This window comes from Giraffa tippelskirchi, chromosome 6, assembly GCF_054371585.1.
Source record: "Giraffa tippelskirchi isolate mGirTip1 chromosome 6, T2T-mGirTip1v1.2.pri, whole genome shotgun sequence".
Classification (NCBI taxonomy): Eukaryota; Metazoa; Chordata; class Mammalia; order Artiodactyla; family Giraffidae; genus Giraffa; species Giraffa tippelskirchi.
In genome coordinates this window covers 131,608,293-131,627,711 of record NC_137280.1, presented here as the reverse complement: position 1 = coordinate 131,627,711, position 19,419 = coordinate 131,608,293, and the positions used below count along the sequence as shown (strand labels likewise).

General features: G+C 37.8%; 1 protein-coding gene across 15 annotated transcripts in view; it reads left to right on the top strand.

Annotated features, from left to right (window-relative positions):
- JAKMIP2 (janus kinase and microtubule interacting protein 2) overlaps positions 1 to 19,419 on the top strand; it is a 207,336-nt gene that overhangs the window by 147,856 nt on the left and 40,061 nt on the right. For 13 of the 15 annotated variants that reach the window (XR_014055484.1, XM_081495628.1, XM_081495621.1 and 10 more), the window contains 9 exons: positions 528 to 656; positions 3,088 to 3,171; positions 3,847 to 3,909; positions 6,421 to 6,519; positions 7,721 to 7,819; positions 10,210 to 10,263; positions 11,334 to 11,399; positions 15,135 to 15,203; positions 17,794 to 17,871. Coding sequence is in view for 14 of the 15 variants with exons in the window: in XM_081495628.1 (XP_081351754.1) it covers positions 528 to 656; positions 3,088 to 3,171; positions 3,847 to 3,909; positions 6,421 to 6,519; positions 7,721 to 7,819; positions 10,210 to 10,263; positions 11,334 to 11,399; positions 15,135 to 15,203; positions 17,794 to 17,871 (741 nt within the window). In the remaining variant the exon portion in view is untranslated. The remainder of the gene's footprint in view (positions 1 to 527; positions 657 to 3,087; positions 3,172 to 3,846; positions 3,910 to 6,420; positions 6,520 to 7,720; positions 7,820 to 10,209; positions 10,264 to 11,333; positions 11,400 to 15,134; positions 15,204 to 17,793; positions 17,872 to 19,419) is intronic. The other 2 variants (XM_081495633.1, XM_081495632.1) reach the window with 1 other exon arrangement.

The following is a 19,419-nucleotide window of genomic DNA, read 5'->3' as shown; positions in this document are numbered from 1 at the left end:
TTCAGTTACTGTGGAAGTTCCCGGACCACACAAGTCTTGACTCAGGATCTTGAGGGTGGAATCCCCAAACCTTTCCGATGATTGTGTTACGTTCTCAAGTTTGAGACCTAAAGCTATAAAACTATGTTTTTGTAATTTACCTGGGGAAGAAGTTGTTAGATATGAATATATTGAAAGGAACTGAGACTAAAATTCTGATTATTATCTCCTCAAATTTGCATCCAAAATCTGGGTATAAGTTTTTATCATTTGAATCCAAAATTTTCTATAATCCAATCCCAACTGGGCAATAATCAGAAGTATATAAATAAGTAAATGCTTCTTTTATTAATAAATACTTAAATATTTCTGCAATTTGCATCTTAAAAGTGTTATAGTGTTGGTGCCTGTAACATCCTTTAAAATTAAGAATAAAATTACATAGAATCCAAAATCACACAAACTTTTATTTCTCTTTAAACAATTTACATGGACACAGGACGTGAACATAACATAATTATTTTTTGGCTTTTTTTTTTAACCTCAAGAGTTTGGCAGCTGAAGAATCTGAGCTAAGATTCCGACAATTAACAAAAGAATACCAGGCTCTCCAAAGAGCATACGCCCTCCTGCAGGAGCAGACTGGAGGCATCCTTGATGCTGAAAGAGAAGCCAAGGTTAGTGTACATCTGCAAGAGTGCCCTGAATGGGCTTGCAACAGCCACAGCATAAAAGTACCACGGACATAAAAGTATCAATAGGATAGTTTTCCTTGTACCCTTCTCTCCAACGCAGCTTTTGAACTGCTTTATCTTTTATGTCAACAAACGTTGGGTCTAGAGACATTAAAACCAGCCTCGATCAATGCTTTTGTTCCTTTAAAGACAGTTGAGTGCCTAGTTCTCATTTATGCTATTTGAAAGCTTATACTTTCAAAGTTAGACAATGTTGAATTTTGATAATCCATTTTTTTTAGTTTCTTGCTTGAAAAAAAAAAAAACCTCATCTTTCAAAAGCAGTGGTTAGCCAGTTCCTTTTCTTAGTTCATAAGTGCCCAGCATTACATTGACAGCTTACTGAGAATTATCACTGATAATATCTCACTTAACCCTTGTGCCAGCCCTCTAAGGTAGGCATTTTATAAAAGAAGAATTTGAGGCTCAGAGAGGTTAATTGAATTGCTCAAGATCACACAGCTAATAAATGGAAAACTGTTGATTCCAAGTCATATTTTACTAGGTCAGTTATTTTTTTCCATTATCTTGCAACTGCCTCACAGAAGTCTATTTTTTTTTAAACCACACACAGTACTAATACTTGACATTTACTGAGTCCTTGCTGTATTTCAAGCTTTGTTCTGAGTATTTTATACACATTATCTTATATAATCCTAAAACAACTCTATAAGTTAGATGCTATTATTAACTCCTTTCTAGAGGGGAGGAAATAGTAGCTTAGTAGAAGTTAAATGTAGCTTAGTTATGTTAAAGCTAGGATGTGTAGCTTATAGGAAAGCTAGGATACGAACCTAGTCCTGAGTTCAATCATCACCACCATGCCATAACTGCCTCATATGGTAGTTTACATGGGTCAAAAATGAATGTGACCATCCAGTGATTTTATCTTACTTCCTTATTAGAAGGTCTACAGTGTACTGAGGAGTGTTGTAGGAACTGTATTAAGTTGGTTAGTGGGAAAGGATAGATATTATAAGTATATATGTTTAAATGGTAGCATTCATATATACATACATGCACATACACATATCTAAAAGAGCAAACATTTTTTTAAAAACCCATGGTGAATTGAAATAAACAGATAAGCAACCATTAAGAAAGTGTGTGTGTGCTTTCATGTCTATGCCCTAGTACTATAAGAGTTGTGGATTCTTTTATCAATATTTACTACCCATTCTTATGAGCATAGCACTGGTCAATGAAAATGATAGCATATGCCTTGTTTTTTGGAGAGGTGATGATGTAGAAACCAGTTCTCTCTTTAGTCTCACTCTCCCATCAAAATACAGGTTTAGAACTGTTTATGGCCATTAAAGTAAGAAAAGTTACTATTCTGAGCAAAATAGTCTAAAACAAATCAACACGTGGGAAAAAGAGTAATAAATTCAAAGAAAATAGAAATACAAAAACAGTTAATACAGATGAAAAAGTTATCAATGAAAACAGAAGACAGTTGTTTCAATACAAGAAATAAATAGGTTAAAGTTAACATAATTATTAGTTAAAATAATTCATTCAAAGTTAAAATAATTCTTAGCAAGTTAAGTTTAAAATTTCTAACCTGATAAAGGTAAATATAGTATTTAACAGTTCAAAGAAATATTCGCCTCATGGTGAACAATAAGAAAATAATACTTACCATCATTGATTTTGTTCAACTTTGTACCAAAGAACCTATCCAGATCATAAGACAACGAAAAAAAAAAATATGTGTTTGGCCAGAAAATAAAAACAGATAATAGGATCATATAGAGAGAGAATAGAAGAGAATCTAAAAAATAACTAGACTAATGAAATAAGGTCATTCCATACAAATCAGTGTCCCAAACTGCTGATGTGCATGCGTGTGCGCGCACACACACACACACACACACACAAAGCACATGATAGATACATACATAAATAAATACTTACATAGATTTGGATTTAGACTTACATGTAAGGCACAAAATTGGCTTTGAAAGAAAGGAAACGTTTTGGAGAGGCAAACGGGAGAAGACTTTCCAGAAGGGCATTTGTTCAAAGAAAGAAAGAAATGGAGAGGTACGAGGCATATTTAGAAAACGAGATCACTAGTCGGTAAGGAGTGGACCCTGCACTGATGAATGGTGGGAAAAAATTGGAAATATAAGACCAGTTCCCAAATCCCAAACTAAACAGTTTGAATTTTAACCTGATGGTAAAGGGAGCCACTGAAAGTTATATGCAGAGAATTTAGAATGTAAAAATAGATTTAAAAGTTTCTTCAATAGTAGAAAATTATTCTTTCTTCTCTCTCACTTGTTGAGTTCTAATCAGGGAACATGATGGGAAGAAAAAAACATAGAACTACCATTTTACTTATTGAGTTCTGCAATTTTGATTTCTCTAGGCTCAAGAACAACTCCAGGCCGAGGTGCTAAGGTATAAAGCCAAAATAGAAGATCTGGAAGCGACTCTGGCTCAGAAAGGGCAGGTAGGCATTTGGTTGCTCACACTTCTGCAGATGCAGATGATTCAAGCTGACCTTCCACTAGATCACCCTGTGCCCATTCAGGACACGGCTTGGCTCTCCACAGTGATCTTCTCAAACTGTGTCCGAATCTGAGCTCTCTGTTTCTGTCCCTGGTGTTTTGCTGGCCAGAGCGTGAACCCAGCTACAGCAGCGAATGAGGCTGGGCAAGAGAGACAATGCCCAAGGAAGAGGAGCACTGCACACTTAGCCTAGAGTGATCATGAGCTGCTAAGACCAAGACCCACCCCTCGAGCTGCATTCTTTGCCTCTATGCTACATTGATGGTTCTGCATTTTAATGTTTTCCATCCATATGTATCTAGCCTGTGTGCATTCTGACCCCTTTCACTTTTTGCCTGTGTGGTCACTTCTGAGTCCCCAGAAGGCTGGTCCTGGATTATTCAGACTGAAAAAGATAGGGATAGCGAGCGACAATGAAAAGGGGGTTAAATTTTCCTGGCAACTTTGGCCCCAACATCTTAGAATGAGGAGCTGGCTGGGGTGAGTGACATTTACCAGTCGCTGGCAGGCAAACAAACCGGGTGGAGAGAAGACAGCTCTGGCAAAGTGGTTTGACGACACATGCTCTTTCGTGCCACTCTGAAATGCTGACTGCGCGATATTCTTTGTCAAACAGGATTCACACTGGGTAGAAGATAAACAACTTTTCATTAAGAGAAACCAGGAGCTTTTAGAAAAGGTATGTGGGGCGCAACACCCTAATGGGGCAGAGGAGAGACTGATGAGAGATCCAGGAGCAGCAGGGGGTCCTCTCAGGAGTGGCACAGGGGCTAGGGGACGGGGAGGCTTTTCCGGCTGTGCTCCCCTCTGCTGCGTGCCCAACCGCATCTCTGTCACTGCCATCACCATCAGTTGAGTGGCCCATGGTGTGCATGGCTCTGTGCTGGGCATTGTGCCGACTTGAAAGATGTGATCCCGGAAACCTATTGATTTGTTGCATATATATATATATATATATATATATACTGTATACTTACTGTACATATATATATATACCATAAGTGCACACATCCTATGTGGTTGTCCATCTACAAGAACACTTATGAATAGGACTGATTATTTTGTACAAGGAAGTGACTCCAAGACATGCTGCAATCTAGCATTGACTGTGTTCTCACTGTTAATTTTTTGCTAATTTTGGCTGCTAATTTATGTATTTATTTTATGAAAGAAAGTTTCAAAAGATACATCCAAAAAAGCACAAAAGAGCATGTCCTGGAGGTTGTTCAACAAATCAAGATACAGAGGCATGGTTTCAGCCCAAGAGACAGAATTAATTTGGGATAGCTGAACGTAGGCTTTTGATTTGGGGAAGTGAAATACAACAGAGATCATTTTACATTCAAACCTGGCTTTTCCTTTGGTATTAATATTTGCCTTTGATTACTTGAAATGATTACAAGATAATCTATTATTCTTGACAAAAAGATAATTTGAAAGACCATGTGAGTAAGGGAAGTAATTCTGAAGGGTGATGCAGTATGTAAAAATTATTTTAGGATTGTTTCTACCAATATTCACTGGCCTTGACAAGTAATAAAAATTAACTGCAACACCCTGGTAAGCATGGAAAGGGAAAGAAGATGGTTGTCCTCCCTTCCCATTTTCTGCATAATGAGAGACAGAGCTGATGTATAGAAGCAGGGTAGGTATTCCAGGATTGAGGACTGGTACTCTCAGAAAGGTTAGCGGTCCCTATAAAGAAACTTTATGGACACTGGCCCTGGTTTTTGAATTGCAGCCACCTGTGAACCACTAATATGATGGCTAGTGCTAAGCACCAGATCCAGGAATCTCTCCAAATGACCTATCTCTGGTCTCAATCCAAGATTCTAGGAAATAGTCAACTTATAAAAACTTTCAAACATTTACTAAACCACAAAAATCTAGTGTAAAAAACTTGGTTGACTACATAAATTAATGTCATATAGTATCTCACTTCCCCCCATATTTATTTTTCTATATCAGAAGGCTATGTGGAAAGAGAATTTTAGCAGTCTCGGAGATGCCCAGTAATACGTGTTATCACACTGTTTATCACCTAAAAAATAACTCCCATTTTGTCTCTGTCTGATTTCCTTTGGTCTATAAAGGGAATTTTTGAGCCCAGCCTTCTAAGAGTAAAAGAAAACCAAAGAGACAATAAAACTAAACATTCTCCTTCAAGTGTTTATGCTTGAGAAAGTAAGATTTACTCTAGATTTAAAAGCCCGTGATTTTTTACTTCTAAATTCAAGATTTTAAACAGTTACTGTACAGAAGGCCCAGTCACACAGCTAATATTGAAGGCAGCGCCAAACCAATTGCAGATCATGGGAGTGTTCTGATGCCTTGTAGACATGGGTTCTGTGTATATATACAGTATATGTACAGGGTAAGGCAGGTTTGTACACAACTAACTTAATGGCATACTTCATCAGGTTATACTAGACATCCTACAGGAAAACCCTATGGGAAAACAGAAAGGAGAGGTGTCATTTTGGATTGAGGAGCCAGGGGAAGCCTCTTATGGTAGGAGATGTCATGGAAGTATAGGATTTCCTTATGTAGAAAAGGAAATGAGAGAGCCCTTTTCAAGCCCAGATGAGCTGACAGAGCTCCTGGAGTAATCAGAATATAGGGTAGATCTGGGTCGCTAGATCCAAGTGCTTGTGATCGCATGTGAGTGAGTGTGTGTATGTACGTAGACATGACAGTGATAACACCTAAATATGATGAGCAGATTATTAAAGTTTTTTATTTCCATACTGAGACTTTGGCTGTATTCTGAAGGTAACTAGAATTCAACAAAGTTTTTTGTAGGATCAGAGCTGTTTTATAAAAAATATTTCTTCAGCAACTTGTAACTGCAGAAATAAGAGGTGTCAGTCTCCATTGTTTGCATCATATAATCTAGTTCTTGGACACTGTCCCTGACCATATGGGACAGATTCATTTTTCACAGGGTCCCTAGACCTGATCTCAATGAATGGAGTATCCTCCAGCATTTTCCTCTATGACCCAAACAATTCAACCAAAGGATAACTAGAAGGAAAGCCAAATATTTATTTTATTCACATGTACTTGGGATTTTTTCTTCATGATCTGGATGATTTATTCACTGAGTAAATGAATGCTGTCCATGCTTGCTTTGCAAAGTTGTAGATGCTTTTTTGCAATGTCCACCTAACTTGAGGATTTACTTTATTAGATAGAAAAACAAGAGGCAGAAAATCACCGGCTCCAACAGGAACTACAGGATGCCAGAGACCAGAATGAGCTGCTGGAGTTTCGAAACCTAGAACTAGAAGTAAGGAAATGATGATGAAGATAAAAATAATCATAACAGTTAACATACAGTGATCCCACTCTATGTGTGAGGTGCTGAATTAAGCATTTCAGATACATACAGTCACTGAACCTCACAACCACAACCAAGATTTGATTGATGAGGCAACTGAGGTTAAAAAACTTGTCCAACTCCTGAGACTAGTCAGTGGTGAAGCATTGATGCAACTCAGAATTGTCTGCTCAGATACTGTACTTTACAACATGGTTGCCTTTATGAACGAGACTAATGAATAATTTTTAAATAGTCTAAGTAGATTTCAAACTTCATAAATATTTCATTTCTTTTACATAATCATTTCCATTCTCCATTGAATTCTGACTCAGAAAAATTTCTTTTATATATTTCAAATTATATTTCAAAATGTACTATATACAAAAGTATTTTATTGTTAGACTCTTGACTTTGTAAGTAAACTTTTTTTTCTGTAATGCATTATGCAAAAGGCTAAGAAGCAAGGTAATTTGTTTTAGGAAATACTCTGGTTAACCTAAGTTTCAAGAGTCTATATTTTTAAAGTAAAACATAATCAAATCAGATTCTGATTGTATCGTGCAGAATCTGGCTTAGGGTCTGATTGAAGTATGCTGATATATAAAGGATAAGAAAATTTCCCGTTTGATTTCTTTGTTATTTTGCCAGCGATTTCTTTTTGAAGATATTTCACATTAGATTTGAATAATATCAAACATTAGGTTTGAATAGAGTTTGCAGTTGGTATGCTTCAGTGAAGAAGTAAGTCATTTTGGTAGCCCACTTATCTTACTCATCAAGCTTGAGTGAATTGAATATGCAAAAGGCCCTGAGCTGCCATAAAGCTTCATGGTCAGAAGAACATTCTTTGTGACACCTGAAAGCTCTAAATATTCATACAGTTTAAAATGGAACTCCACTTCCCACATTTCCCTGATCAAAAAATTTGCAAACCTGGATGACATGGTGATAAATTCTTCTCCCATAACTCTCAGTTGACTAATCGGTTCTTCTCCATTACATTCAAGCATGAACATCTTGAGTTCAATTTCCTTTTTTTTTTTTTTCCCAAATGGCATATTGATAAACTGCTGAAATAGCATAGAGAACACAGACAACTGATTTAGTGATTAATCAGTTGTTGCTTTTTTTTTTTTCAATTCCTATATATTCTTCACTGTATTTCAAGGAAAGAGAGAGACGATCCCCTCCATTTAATCTGCAAATTCACCCATTCTCAGATGGTGTGAGTGCTCTCCAGATCTACTGTATGAAAGAAGGTGTCAAGGTAGGCAGATGTTTCCTTTTGTGTGTTGTAGACAGTAGAAGAGCTGGGAATTGGAAAAGGGGAGGTTGCTGGTCACCGTTTGGTCTTTCAGTCACTGGATGTCATTTTGATACAAACCATGTAGGAACTGAAAATAGTCATGTCTATGGGAGAATTAACAGAATGTACACAAATAAATATGTGACAGATATATGAATGGTAACAGCAAAAAAAAAAATAGGAAGCAATGATTATTTTAAAAAGAGTGATACAGAATCAAAATATGTGTAATTACCCTCGATTATGTAGAGGAAATATTAAATAAATTCAGTACTTAAAGAAACATATTTCAAGGATGCTAGATACAAATGTATTTGTTATGCTGTTTTGATGGCTGTGGAATTCATCATCTTGGAATTTCAGTATTAGAAGAAATCTAGAAATCATCTCACCACCATCTCTTCTGTTGTGAGTGTTTTAGGTAGGATTTCCCTTTTGGGCTTCCCTGGTGGCTCAGACAGTAAAGAATGTGCCTGCAATGCAGGAGACCCAGGTTTGATCCCTGGGTGGGAAGATCCCCCAGAGAAGGGAATGACTACCCACTCCAGTATTCTTGCCTGGGAAATCCCACTGACAGAGGAGCCTGGCAGGCTACAATCCATGGGGGGTCGCAAAGAGTCAGACACGACTGAGCGACTAACACACTCCCTTTTGGAAGGCTTTAGGGATTATAACATGTTCACTTAGACATAGTATATAATTTTATTTTTAGTGATATTGGAATATATTTTAAATGTTAAGGTCTGGTGGAAGTGGCTCCATCTCCTGGAAAATATATTGTCCTTGCATGTGACAAAATCACATAGCAACTGTCTGTTCCAGATGTAAGGCTAGGAATCCTCCTGCTCGTGCCTTCTGCATGGCACCCCCTGCTCCCACTCTGACTGCCAAATATACCTGCTTTAGTTGCCTTCTCTTTACCTCTGAGACTGAGCTAGACTTTTGTATTTTTGATGATAGGGATATGCTATACTGTTATCTATGGGCTTCCCAGGTGGTGCTAGTAGTAAAGAACCCACCTGCCAATGCAGGAGACTTAAAGAGACTTGAATTTGATCCCTAGGTTGGCAAGATTCCCTGGAGGAGGGCATGGCAACCCACTCCAGTACTCTTGCCTGGAGAATCCCATGGATAGAGGAGCCTGGAAGCCTTTGGTCTATAGGGTTGCGAAGAGTCAGACACAACTGAAGCGACTTAGCGCACACACACACACATAATGTTATCTGAACATGAGTAAGAGGAGAAAGTGGTACTAATGGGGAAATCAGGGAGAAAATTGTGCTTCCTTGACTTCCATCGTAAACCATTCTCATGTTGTTTAAACTTCTGGCCTTCCTGGGCTACATGAAAATTTGTAAACCAAAGCAATTTTTTGATTCAACTCTAAATGAGAAGCACTTCACCTTGTCTTTTCCTTAGATGTTTTGTTTTTAAATAAATCACAGACAACCTAGTCCAATGTATGTAATTTATACCCAACAGCACTCTTTTAGATGGTGCAATTGCTTCAAACTGACTGGGGTGGGGTGATGTAATAAAAATAAGCTGTTTTCCATAAATGGAATTAATACTAAATACCCAAAGAAGGCAATGGCACCCCACTCCAGTACTCTTGCCTGGAAAATCCCATGGACGGAGGAGCCTGATAGGCTACAGTCCATGGGGTCGCTAAGAGTCGGACAGGACTGAGCGACTTCACTTTCACTTTTCCCTTTCATGCACTGGAGAAGGAAATGGCAACCCACTCCAGCGTTCTTGCCTGGAGAATCCCAGGGACGGCGGAGCCTGATGGGCTGCCATCTATGGGGTCGCACAGTCGGACACGACTGAAACGACTTGGCAGCAACAGCAACCCAAAGAATGAAACTGCACTATAGTTTTCTATGCAGCTGTCAAATCTCAACCAGGTCAGATCCCATTAATTAGAGTGAAATTGGCTGGTTATTTAAATTTATTACTGTTACTTTTCTTTATACTTGAAATACACCACAGTCAGAACAAATTTTCAATAATCATGAGAAAAAAATTTACTGAGAAAATTTTGAGTTCTTATACATCCTAGACCCTTTTATATACAGTCTCTTTATCCTCAAATCAGCCTGTGAAGGAGGTATTTATTTTCTCCATTTTGCAATTTGGCGGAATTGAAAATGCATTGTTAAGGAGTTTTGCCAGGTTCACACAGCTCATAATAAGCAGAATGGAAATGTAAAACCAGTTGTGACTGATTGAAAACAGCTCAAGGAGGTACAGGTCTTAAAATGTCCTCTCTCATTTAAGGTTAGGGCACTGATAGAATGGTTAAGCCACCCTTGCGCCTTTGACTTGAATACAACTGCTTGATTTTGCAGGATGTGAATATCCCTGATCTCATAAAGCAGCTTGATATCTTGGGTGATAATGGGGTAAGTAATGAATAAAGTGCAGTAGAAATATGAATTTGTCTAGAGAGAAGCAAGAAATACTTGCCAATGCATCGTGTGTAAAATAAGAGCAAGTGAAGGGAACTCTACTCGATAATTTGTAATAACCTACAAGGAAAAAGAATCTGAAAAATAATATATATGTGTATATATAAATCACTGTGCTGTGCACCTGAAACTAACACAACATTGTAAATCAACTATACTTGAAATACATACATACTTACATACATACCTAAATTGAAAAAAACTTAAAAATAATGACAAATGAGACTCCAAGTTCGCTTAAGCTTACAAATTCTGGAAGAGAAATCAACAATTTATCAGGCCACTCGGTTTAAGGATTATAAGGGTCTCTGCAAGGTAGTGGCAGAAATGGGAACACAAAAGGTGCTTTTCTTGGGCAGGTTTCAGGTTTGCATGCCGACCACATCAGCGGTGATTAAAGCTAATTACCTTCTAACTGTTGCTGGGAGGCATCCGGCATAAAATTAATCAGTCATGCAGTTGCAAATACTGCTAAATAGTAGGGTTGGTGGCAGCCCCATAAAAATGGACCAGGAAACTATAATCTTTTTTCTTTCTAAAACACCTTCCTGACAGGGTCAAGGCATATTAATTCAGTAGGAGGACCATTCATTGAGATACTCGATGAATGATACATATAGGTTGAAATAGTCATGCTATTTTTTCCCTTGAAAAATTAATCAAAGCAGAGAACAAAATCAATTAAATCATATCAAACTGCTATGAAGAGATTGCTTTTTATTTCCTTTTGGTTTCTGCTTTTCTTGTGACTGTTAATGAGGTATGTTTACAGTGAAACATAAAATCAAGTCAGGACTAGAGAGATATAAAAGCATCACATTTAATGTACTTTTTACAGGTTTTGAATGAACTCTTTGTTCAGAATTGTTACTAAATAGAATAGACTGTTTGTGAATGTTCCATGCATGTATATGTGGCAGGCAAGTTAGGTAGTATTTTCTAATAGTGTAAATGTCAAAAGTGTCTTCAACTTATTTTCTTTCTCTACCCCTCACCCTGCACAGAATTTAAGAAATGAAGAGCAAGTGGCTATAATTCAGGCCAGCACTGTGCTGTCATTGGCAGAAAAGGTAATTGTACTAACATTCAAATCATCTCAGTGTCTAACTTAACACCTGGGGTTGAAGGACATTCTCTTTGCTCCTGATTTTGCATTATTGAAAACCTAATAAATATTTTATTCTTAACCCAGCTAGAATGAGAATATACAAAATAAGAGTCTACACACTGATTTGGGATGAGTACTTTGAAGCCTCTTAAAAATATACTTATGTAAAAATGCAAAACCTGGATTACATTACTCAAGCCATTGTTTTACCAAGCTGGGAAACCAATAAGGAAGAAGTTTTCGTTAAGAGGTGGAAAATTAGAGCAGCATACGGGTTTTTCCTTGGATGTGTACGTAACCAGTTGTTCCAGCTGATTTTGTAACTTGGTGGCTCCCTGCAGCCTCATTCAGAAAACCTAACTTGGGGACTGTCAGAAGGGCAATGCTGAGCATTCTCTCGCCCACTTGTGTTTAAATCTGGTAAATGCAAGGGAGAGAAAAAAGGAAAGAGCCAAGTGAAGAAGCCTGGTAACTGGTTGTATTCTGGGCGCCTCGAAAATCAGCACATAGTTAACTAGTGCACACAGTTGGATAAAGTGAGAACTGTAGTATAAGTTCCTTGAGATGTTTTTTTTTTAAATTTCATAAATGCATAAAAAGCATGTTGTAAATTAAATGAAACCATGAGCAAGCATTCACCTTGCTCCAATCTAGTTTAGTTACTCAAAATAATGACATCAAGAAAAAAATGGCAGAGGTAGAAAGATTTCTATAACATAAAAAGGTACTTAAGAAATATTGAAACGATCCTTTTTTACATCTTGATTCAAGCAAACCAAGTGTGAAAAAAGCAACATTTTGCTGACAACTAGGGAAGTTTTATTATGGACCAGGTATCAGATGATGAAAGGAATTAATGTTAAGTTTTTAGTGTGGAAATGGCCTTGTGGTTGTGTTCTTTTTTAAGACCTGAAGTGTTAGGGATACATCCTGAAGTATTTAATGGGAAATATCTGAGGTTTGTTCTTTACCTCTTTCTGTCTCAGTTCAGTTCAGTCACTCAGTTGTGTCTGACTCTTTGTGACCCCATGAATCGCAGCATGCCAGGCCTCCCTGTCCATCACCAGCTCCTGGAGTTTACCCAAACCCATGTCCATCAAGGCGGTGATGCCATCCAGCCATCTCATCCTCTGTCGTCCCCTTCTCCTCCTGCCCCCAATCCTTCCTAGCATTAGGGTCTTTTCCACTGAGTCAACTCTTAGCATGAGGTGGCCAAAGTATTGGAGTTTCAGCTTCAACACCAGACCTACCAATGAACACCCAGGACTGATCTCCTTTAGGATGGACTAGTTGGATCTCCTTGCAGTCCAAGGGACTCTCAAGAGTCTTCTCTAACACCACAGTTCAAAAGCATCAATTCTTCGGCGCTCAGCTTTCTTCACAGTCCAACTCTCACATCCATACGTGACTACTGGAAAAACCATAGCCTTGACTAGACAGACCTTTGTTGGCAAAGTAATGTCTCTGCTTTTTAATATGCTATCTAGGTTAGTCATAAGTTTCCTTCCAAGGAATAAATGTCTTTTAATTTCTTTCTGTCTACCTATACATATTTCTATCCCTTGGCCCTTTATACCATTGCTTTTGTCAAGATTTTCCCTTCTTCCCTTTTTTACCTTTGTCTGGCTAAATATTAATCATCAGACCCTCCCATACATGGGGAAGCCTTCCTACTCACCCAAGTCTAGTTAGGTCTTCTTTCTCTGTGTTCCTACAGTGACCTGTGCTTCTGTTACCCTGGATTTTAACAACTGTAACACAAACACCTTTTTTTTTTTCAATTTATGCTGTTGTTCACTAGATTATGAGTTCCATGAGGGAAACTCTGGATTCTATTTTTCACTGTTTGTTTTCCTAGTTTTCCAGCCTAGCATATTTAGTAAGAGATCAATCAGCATTTACTGAATGAGTGAATTCATGAAGACACTGTTCCAGTGATACAATAATAAAGAAAACACAGTCTTACCACCAGTTCTGCTACATTTATTTGGCAGTAATAGCCAGAGTATCTCATCCAGTTGGGGTCATAAAGGGCTTTTCTTTATTGCAAGAAAAGTCATTTTAGTTTAGGACTGCAAAGAAAACTTGGAGCAGTTTCTATGAAAGGCAGAGACTACTTCATTTGACAGTTCTCTTAAAAACATAATGTACAAGAGAATTTGTTTCTCAATGGTAAGTGGGCAGCAAGCCAGAGGAAGCATTTTAATAAAACTAGGTGGTACACAATTGCAATATGAGGCTGTGTACAAGAAACCTATGACTTTGGACTGAAATTTGTTTCATGAGGGAAGTTCTGTGTATATTCAAGAGCTGAGAGACTAGCATGTCTCCATATCTTTTTGTATTTCCCCATGTTCCTTACAGCCAAACAGCTGTTAGATGTGGCAGCCCCTTGTGAATATCAAGGCTTTAATATATAGAAAAATGTTCAGTACACCGCATAATTTATCACAAACAAACCAAGAAAAAATAGCTAGTAGTGAGGCAAATTTCTAACAGTGCGGAAGTACAAAAATGAATGTTAACCAAAAAAACTAGAATCCTGTTGAGTACCTAGTAGATGCAATACACTGTGAATAGGATCTTAGGTTAATTACCTTCTTTACTCTTCACATTATTATTAATCCCATTTCATAGATAAGAAAGTTGAGACTTAGAGTAACCAGGTAATGTTTCAAGCCCATACAGCTGTGAAAAGCTAAGATTGGGATTAGACCCACGGTAGCTGGGAAAGATTGAAGGCAGGAGGAGAAGGGGATGACAGAGAATGAGATGGTTAGATGGCATCACCACCTCAATGGACATGAGCTTGAGCAAACTCCCAGAAGATGATGAAGGACAAGGAGGCCCAGCAGTTCATGGGGTTGCAAAGAGTCTGTCGTGACTTGGCGACTGAGCAACAACGAAGTTGACCTCTAGGGCCCACACACTTAATTATTTTGCCCGGTTGCCTCCCTGGGGGATAAGCTGTTGGTTAACTTCGTAGAGATCCATTATAGTAATTTATTCTCTGAAACCATATATGTGGTAGGCTCACACTATTTTATTCAAAGTCTGAATTTATTCAGGGTGTTGTTGATCAGTGCTAATATTAATGCTATCTAATGTTAATGTTCTATTACTTAGAACAATATATTCTAAGTATTAAGAAAGTAAATTCTCTGTGTGATTTAAGATGTGTCTCTACTCAACAAAATGATTCTTCAAAATGTAGCTGTAATCAGTTTCATATACTGAAAAATTGCCAATTTTCCATCTCACCTGTTGTTCTTTCTTTCTTTGTGCTCCCTCCAATCATGGAGAATTAGACATACCTTCACCTTGGAACTTGCCTGTCACGTTGGCCTGGTCATCTCTGACTTATTTTTTACACTTCAGTGCAATGTCATTTCCAAGAAAGCCTCTCATGGCAATCTCCAATGAGGGCAAATTATGCGTTTCTTATTCACCCTCACATACCTGGTACCTAGCACGTTGCCTGACACATGGTAGATAATAATGAAGGCATTTGTTGAATGAATAGTGAATTAATGAATAAGTGGAAAATTACAAACCTGTTTCTGAGCTAAGAGATAAAATGCACTTAAGTTCTTAGTCTACTTTCTGAGATAGCAGAAAAGACAGCAGCTCAGGAGATAGGACCATCTAGACCACATCAAGCAGTCATGTCAAACCTTGTGTCTGCTTTACTCCATAGTGGATCCAGCAAATTGAAGGAGCAGAGGCTGCCCTGCACCAGAAAATGATGGAATTGGAAAGTGACATGGTAAGTAAAGATGAGGTTTCATAAAAACAAAGAAAAATTGAAATACCCCTCAATTTCAAGTTATATTCTCTAAAAATGTCCCATTGTAATTTTGTAGTATTTCCAAAACTAATGCTAAAGAAAATCCAGTTAGATGTTTTTTTCTTAGGCTAAATAATTTTTCTATCATATATAATTATAGTAAACATTACAGAAATGATGGGTAGGGCTTTGATATTAAAAATCTCCAAGCCATCTTGCTTCCGTTAAGATGGCTGCTACTGAAAACAAAACAAAACAAAATAGTAATGTACAATGATGAAGGTGGGGAGAAATTGGAACCCTGTGCAATATTGCTGGGAGTATAAAATAGTACAGCTGCTATGAAAAGCAGTATGCTTAGTGATTGCTCAGAAAATTCAAAATGGAATTACCATGTGATACAGCAACACCACTTCTGGGTATATACCCATAATAATTGAAAGTGGGCTCTTGAAGAGATTTTTGTATAGCCGTGTTCAAAGCAGCATTATTCCCTATAACTTAAACATGGAAGCAACCCAAGTGTCTGCAGCAGTGGATGAATGGATAAGCAAAATATGGTATATACATCCATGGAATATCATTCAGCCTTTAAAAAGGAAGGACATTCTCCTGCATGCTACAGCATGACTGAACTCTGAGGAGATATGCTAAGTGAAATAAGTCAATCACAGAAAGACAAATACGTGTGATTCTAATTACATAAGGTACCTGGAGTAGTCTGATTCACAGAAACAGAAGACACAATAATGGTTGTCAGGAGCTAAGAGGAAGAAATGGGCACTTGTTGTTTAATAGGTACAGAGTTTCAATTTTGCAGATAAAAAGAATCCTGGAGATTGGTCTCATAACCTTGTGAATATACTTGACACTACTGAACTATACACTTAGAATGGATATGATTATAAAGTTTATATTATATGTATTTTGCCACAGTTAACTTTTGTTTAAATCCCCCAGCCTGGGAATTAGTCCCTATTAACAAAGAGCAATGCATAGAACTTTATAATAGTACTGTCATTACTGTTGTCACTATTACTAAAAACCAGGTAGTGATTCCTGCTAGGTCAGAGAATCTTATAGTAAAAACAACTTGAATTTCTATAGCATGTGACAGTTTAAAAATTTGTAAAATTTCCTTATCTTTTACACAGAACTTACATTTTACCAACAGGTTAGGCTCTAAAGTCAGAAGATTTAAAAAGAATTGTCTATATTCAAAATACCCTTGAACACTTTAAATACAAAAATTTTAATTAGGCAATCAGATTGTTACAGGCATTGTTCTAGGCACTGGAGCTCAGATGTCATCAGCTGGAAGTCAATAGCAAAATTGCATGCAGACATATCCTCTCTCAGAATCAATGCAGAACTTCCGTGGTGGCGCAGTGGATAAGAATCCCTGCCATTGCACAGGACATGGGTTTGATCCCTGGTCCAGGAACACTACACATACTGCTGAGCCAGTAAGCCCATGCTCCACAGCTACTGAGTCTGCGCTCTGAGTCCAAGAGCCGCAGCTGCTGAAGCCCGTGTGCCCTACAGCCTGTGCTCCGCAACAAGAGAAGCCACCTCAGTGAGAAGCCCATGTCCCACAATGAAGAGTAGCCCCCGCTCACCGCAACTAGAGAAAGTCCAGGTGACCCAGCAACGAAGACCCAGAGCAGCCAAAAATAAAAAATAAAAACAGGAAAAAAAAAAGTCAGTGCAGTCAAATTTACCTTCAGCATTGGAAGAGATCCTTGTTCCTTGTTAAGCATACAAAGAAAGAATTAACTTGTGTTTAGGGCTATGTTCTATACAAAGATATATTTTTTAATGCAAATGACAGGATGCTTGCAATATGAGAACTGTGCAGAAATTGAGGTCAAGCAAGGTAACATCAGATTTACATCTCCTGGGTCACCCTGGCTTTATAGCAAGAGCAGACACTCACTTATTAAGTAGTAGTGTGGGTGGAATCACTCCCATTCTCTGAATTATTCTCTAGCTTTGCGTTTGCTAATGATCCACAGTTGAGTTTGAATAAATTAAGTCTCTTACTATACAACTCTGCTCTATGACATTTCATAACATTCTTATAAAAATATACTATCATAGTATATTTACACAGATATGTTTATTAGTTAGCATCTAGAGCATTTATCTTGTCAAAAATCTATCCTTAGGGACTTCCCTGGTAGTCTATTGGTTAAGACTCTACTTCCACTGCAGGGGTCTCCTGTTCAATCACTGGTCAGGGAAGCAAGATCCTACATGTCATGCAGTGAAGCCATAACAAACAAAAAAATCTATCCTTAGTGGCATTCTCTTAAATTGATATGAAAATTCTTTAAGACATTCCATGTGGATTGTTTGTCATTTTATGCTTCTTTCCACTGATTTTTACATGCCCTGTGTGAAATAGTAAAAGTTGAACTATTTCCCTGAAAGACAAGATCTCTGACCCTACAAAGACTAGTGATTTGTCTTACAGTGGAATTAGAGAAAACGTTAATCAATACAATTTAGATATCACTTTCTTGTTAACTAAGCTGACTCTATCTACTAATGTGGCCATTTTTTCTAGGAACAATTCTGCAAAATCAAAGGCTATCTGGAGGAAGAGCTAGACTATAGGAAACAAGCCCTCGACCAAGCATATATGGTAGGTACAAGAGACATCCAAGACACTCTGAGTGTTGATGGTTATATGCTCTGTAGTAAAGCATCCTGTGTAATTTGTCATGTCATGTATCTGAATAGACCACAGCATGCAGCTCGCTTATCCAGTGGTTTCCAGTTCTCATTTTAGAACAAACGAATGTACATCTCTAGCTCTTTGCTGTTATAATACTATTATAATAGTTAATAAATATTTCATTGTAATTCATTTTTCAAATAGTTTAATTATGTTGTTAAATAATATTTAAATGAAAGCCAGACTGGATGACAGTGTTGATTACAGAGAAATTTTATTAAATCAAATCTGATTGTTGGGGATCCTAATCTAGGGGTAGAATAATTATGTAACATGATGCATATTTTCAATTCATTTATTTCTTGCAACAACCCTATGTGGTATAGGGAATATTATTATTTCTATATTACATATGAGAAAGTGAAGGCTTAGAGAGAAGAAGACCTTGGCCCAGCTTGGTAAGTGAGTAGGTAGTACTTAAGTTTGACTCCAGACATTGTGGCCATAAATACTGTAATCCAGCCACAGTGAGTGAGACTATATGGGGGAAATGGGCTGTACTTTTCTCTCTCCTCCAGATTATGCTGGCTCAGGAGCGCATTTGATCCACTCCCCTGTACCAAATTCATAAAGCATCATTGTTAATGTTGGACTGCAGCTTGATTTCTTCTCTCTGGGTGGTCACCACCCCACCCCACACTGTAACACAGTGTAATGACTCAAGACAAAAAGAGGAAACTTAAAAGTTTTTATAATGCTTTCCTGGAAGCAACCTGAATTGCTGTTGGGAAAAGAGTGAAGCACTTAGCCCCTGCTGATAACAAAGATGAATTGGTACTCCCCCTCCAAGTTGAGTAAGAGATTCTGAGCACTGCCTGATGGTGAAGGGGAGTTGCCCTCTGCTTAGAGAATAAAGAAGGAGGTGATTTTTCCCTCCCTTCCTACCCTTTCAACCTTGCCTCCTCTACCTACACATGATAAATTTAGACCATGTGTGTGTGTCCCAGGACTGAAGACTTTATCTTTAACTTTTATAAGGTAAGGCAACCCACTTAGTCCAGGACAGGAGCTTGGAGGACATCCCTCTCCAGGCCATGTCCTTTCACCTCTGTCAGAGTCATGGGGATAAGATTATAGATTGTGATAACTGTGTCTGAAGCATGTGAAAGAAAAAAAAAACTGGGCTGTACAAAGCAGTAAACTCGTTTATCTAAAGAAGAGCCTCAAGGAGGCATTTTACAGCTAGAGCAACAAAATCTCAGAGTATTAAAAAACAGACCAATTCCAAAGGGTCTTTGGCTCTATTTCCCAATTTTTAAGAAAAAAAATGGAGACTGTAAAGCCATCTTCAGAGGTGTGTCATGTGGAGAGAGGTGGCACTGTGTGTGTGTGTGTGGAATACCTCCAATTTCAAATATTCTAACATGGACCACTTTGCAATGCTTATTTCTAAATAATATACTGCTTTAAATATCTGTCAAATAAGAGAGAACAAATTTATTCTCAGCTGCCTTT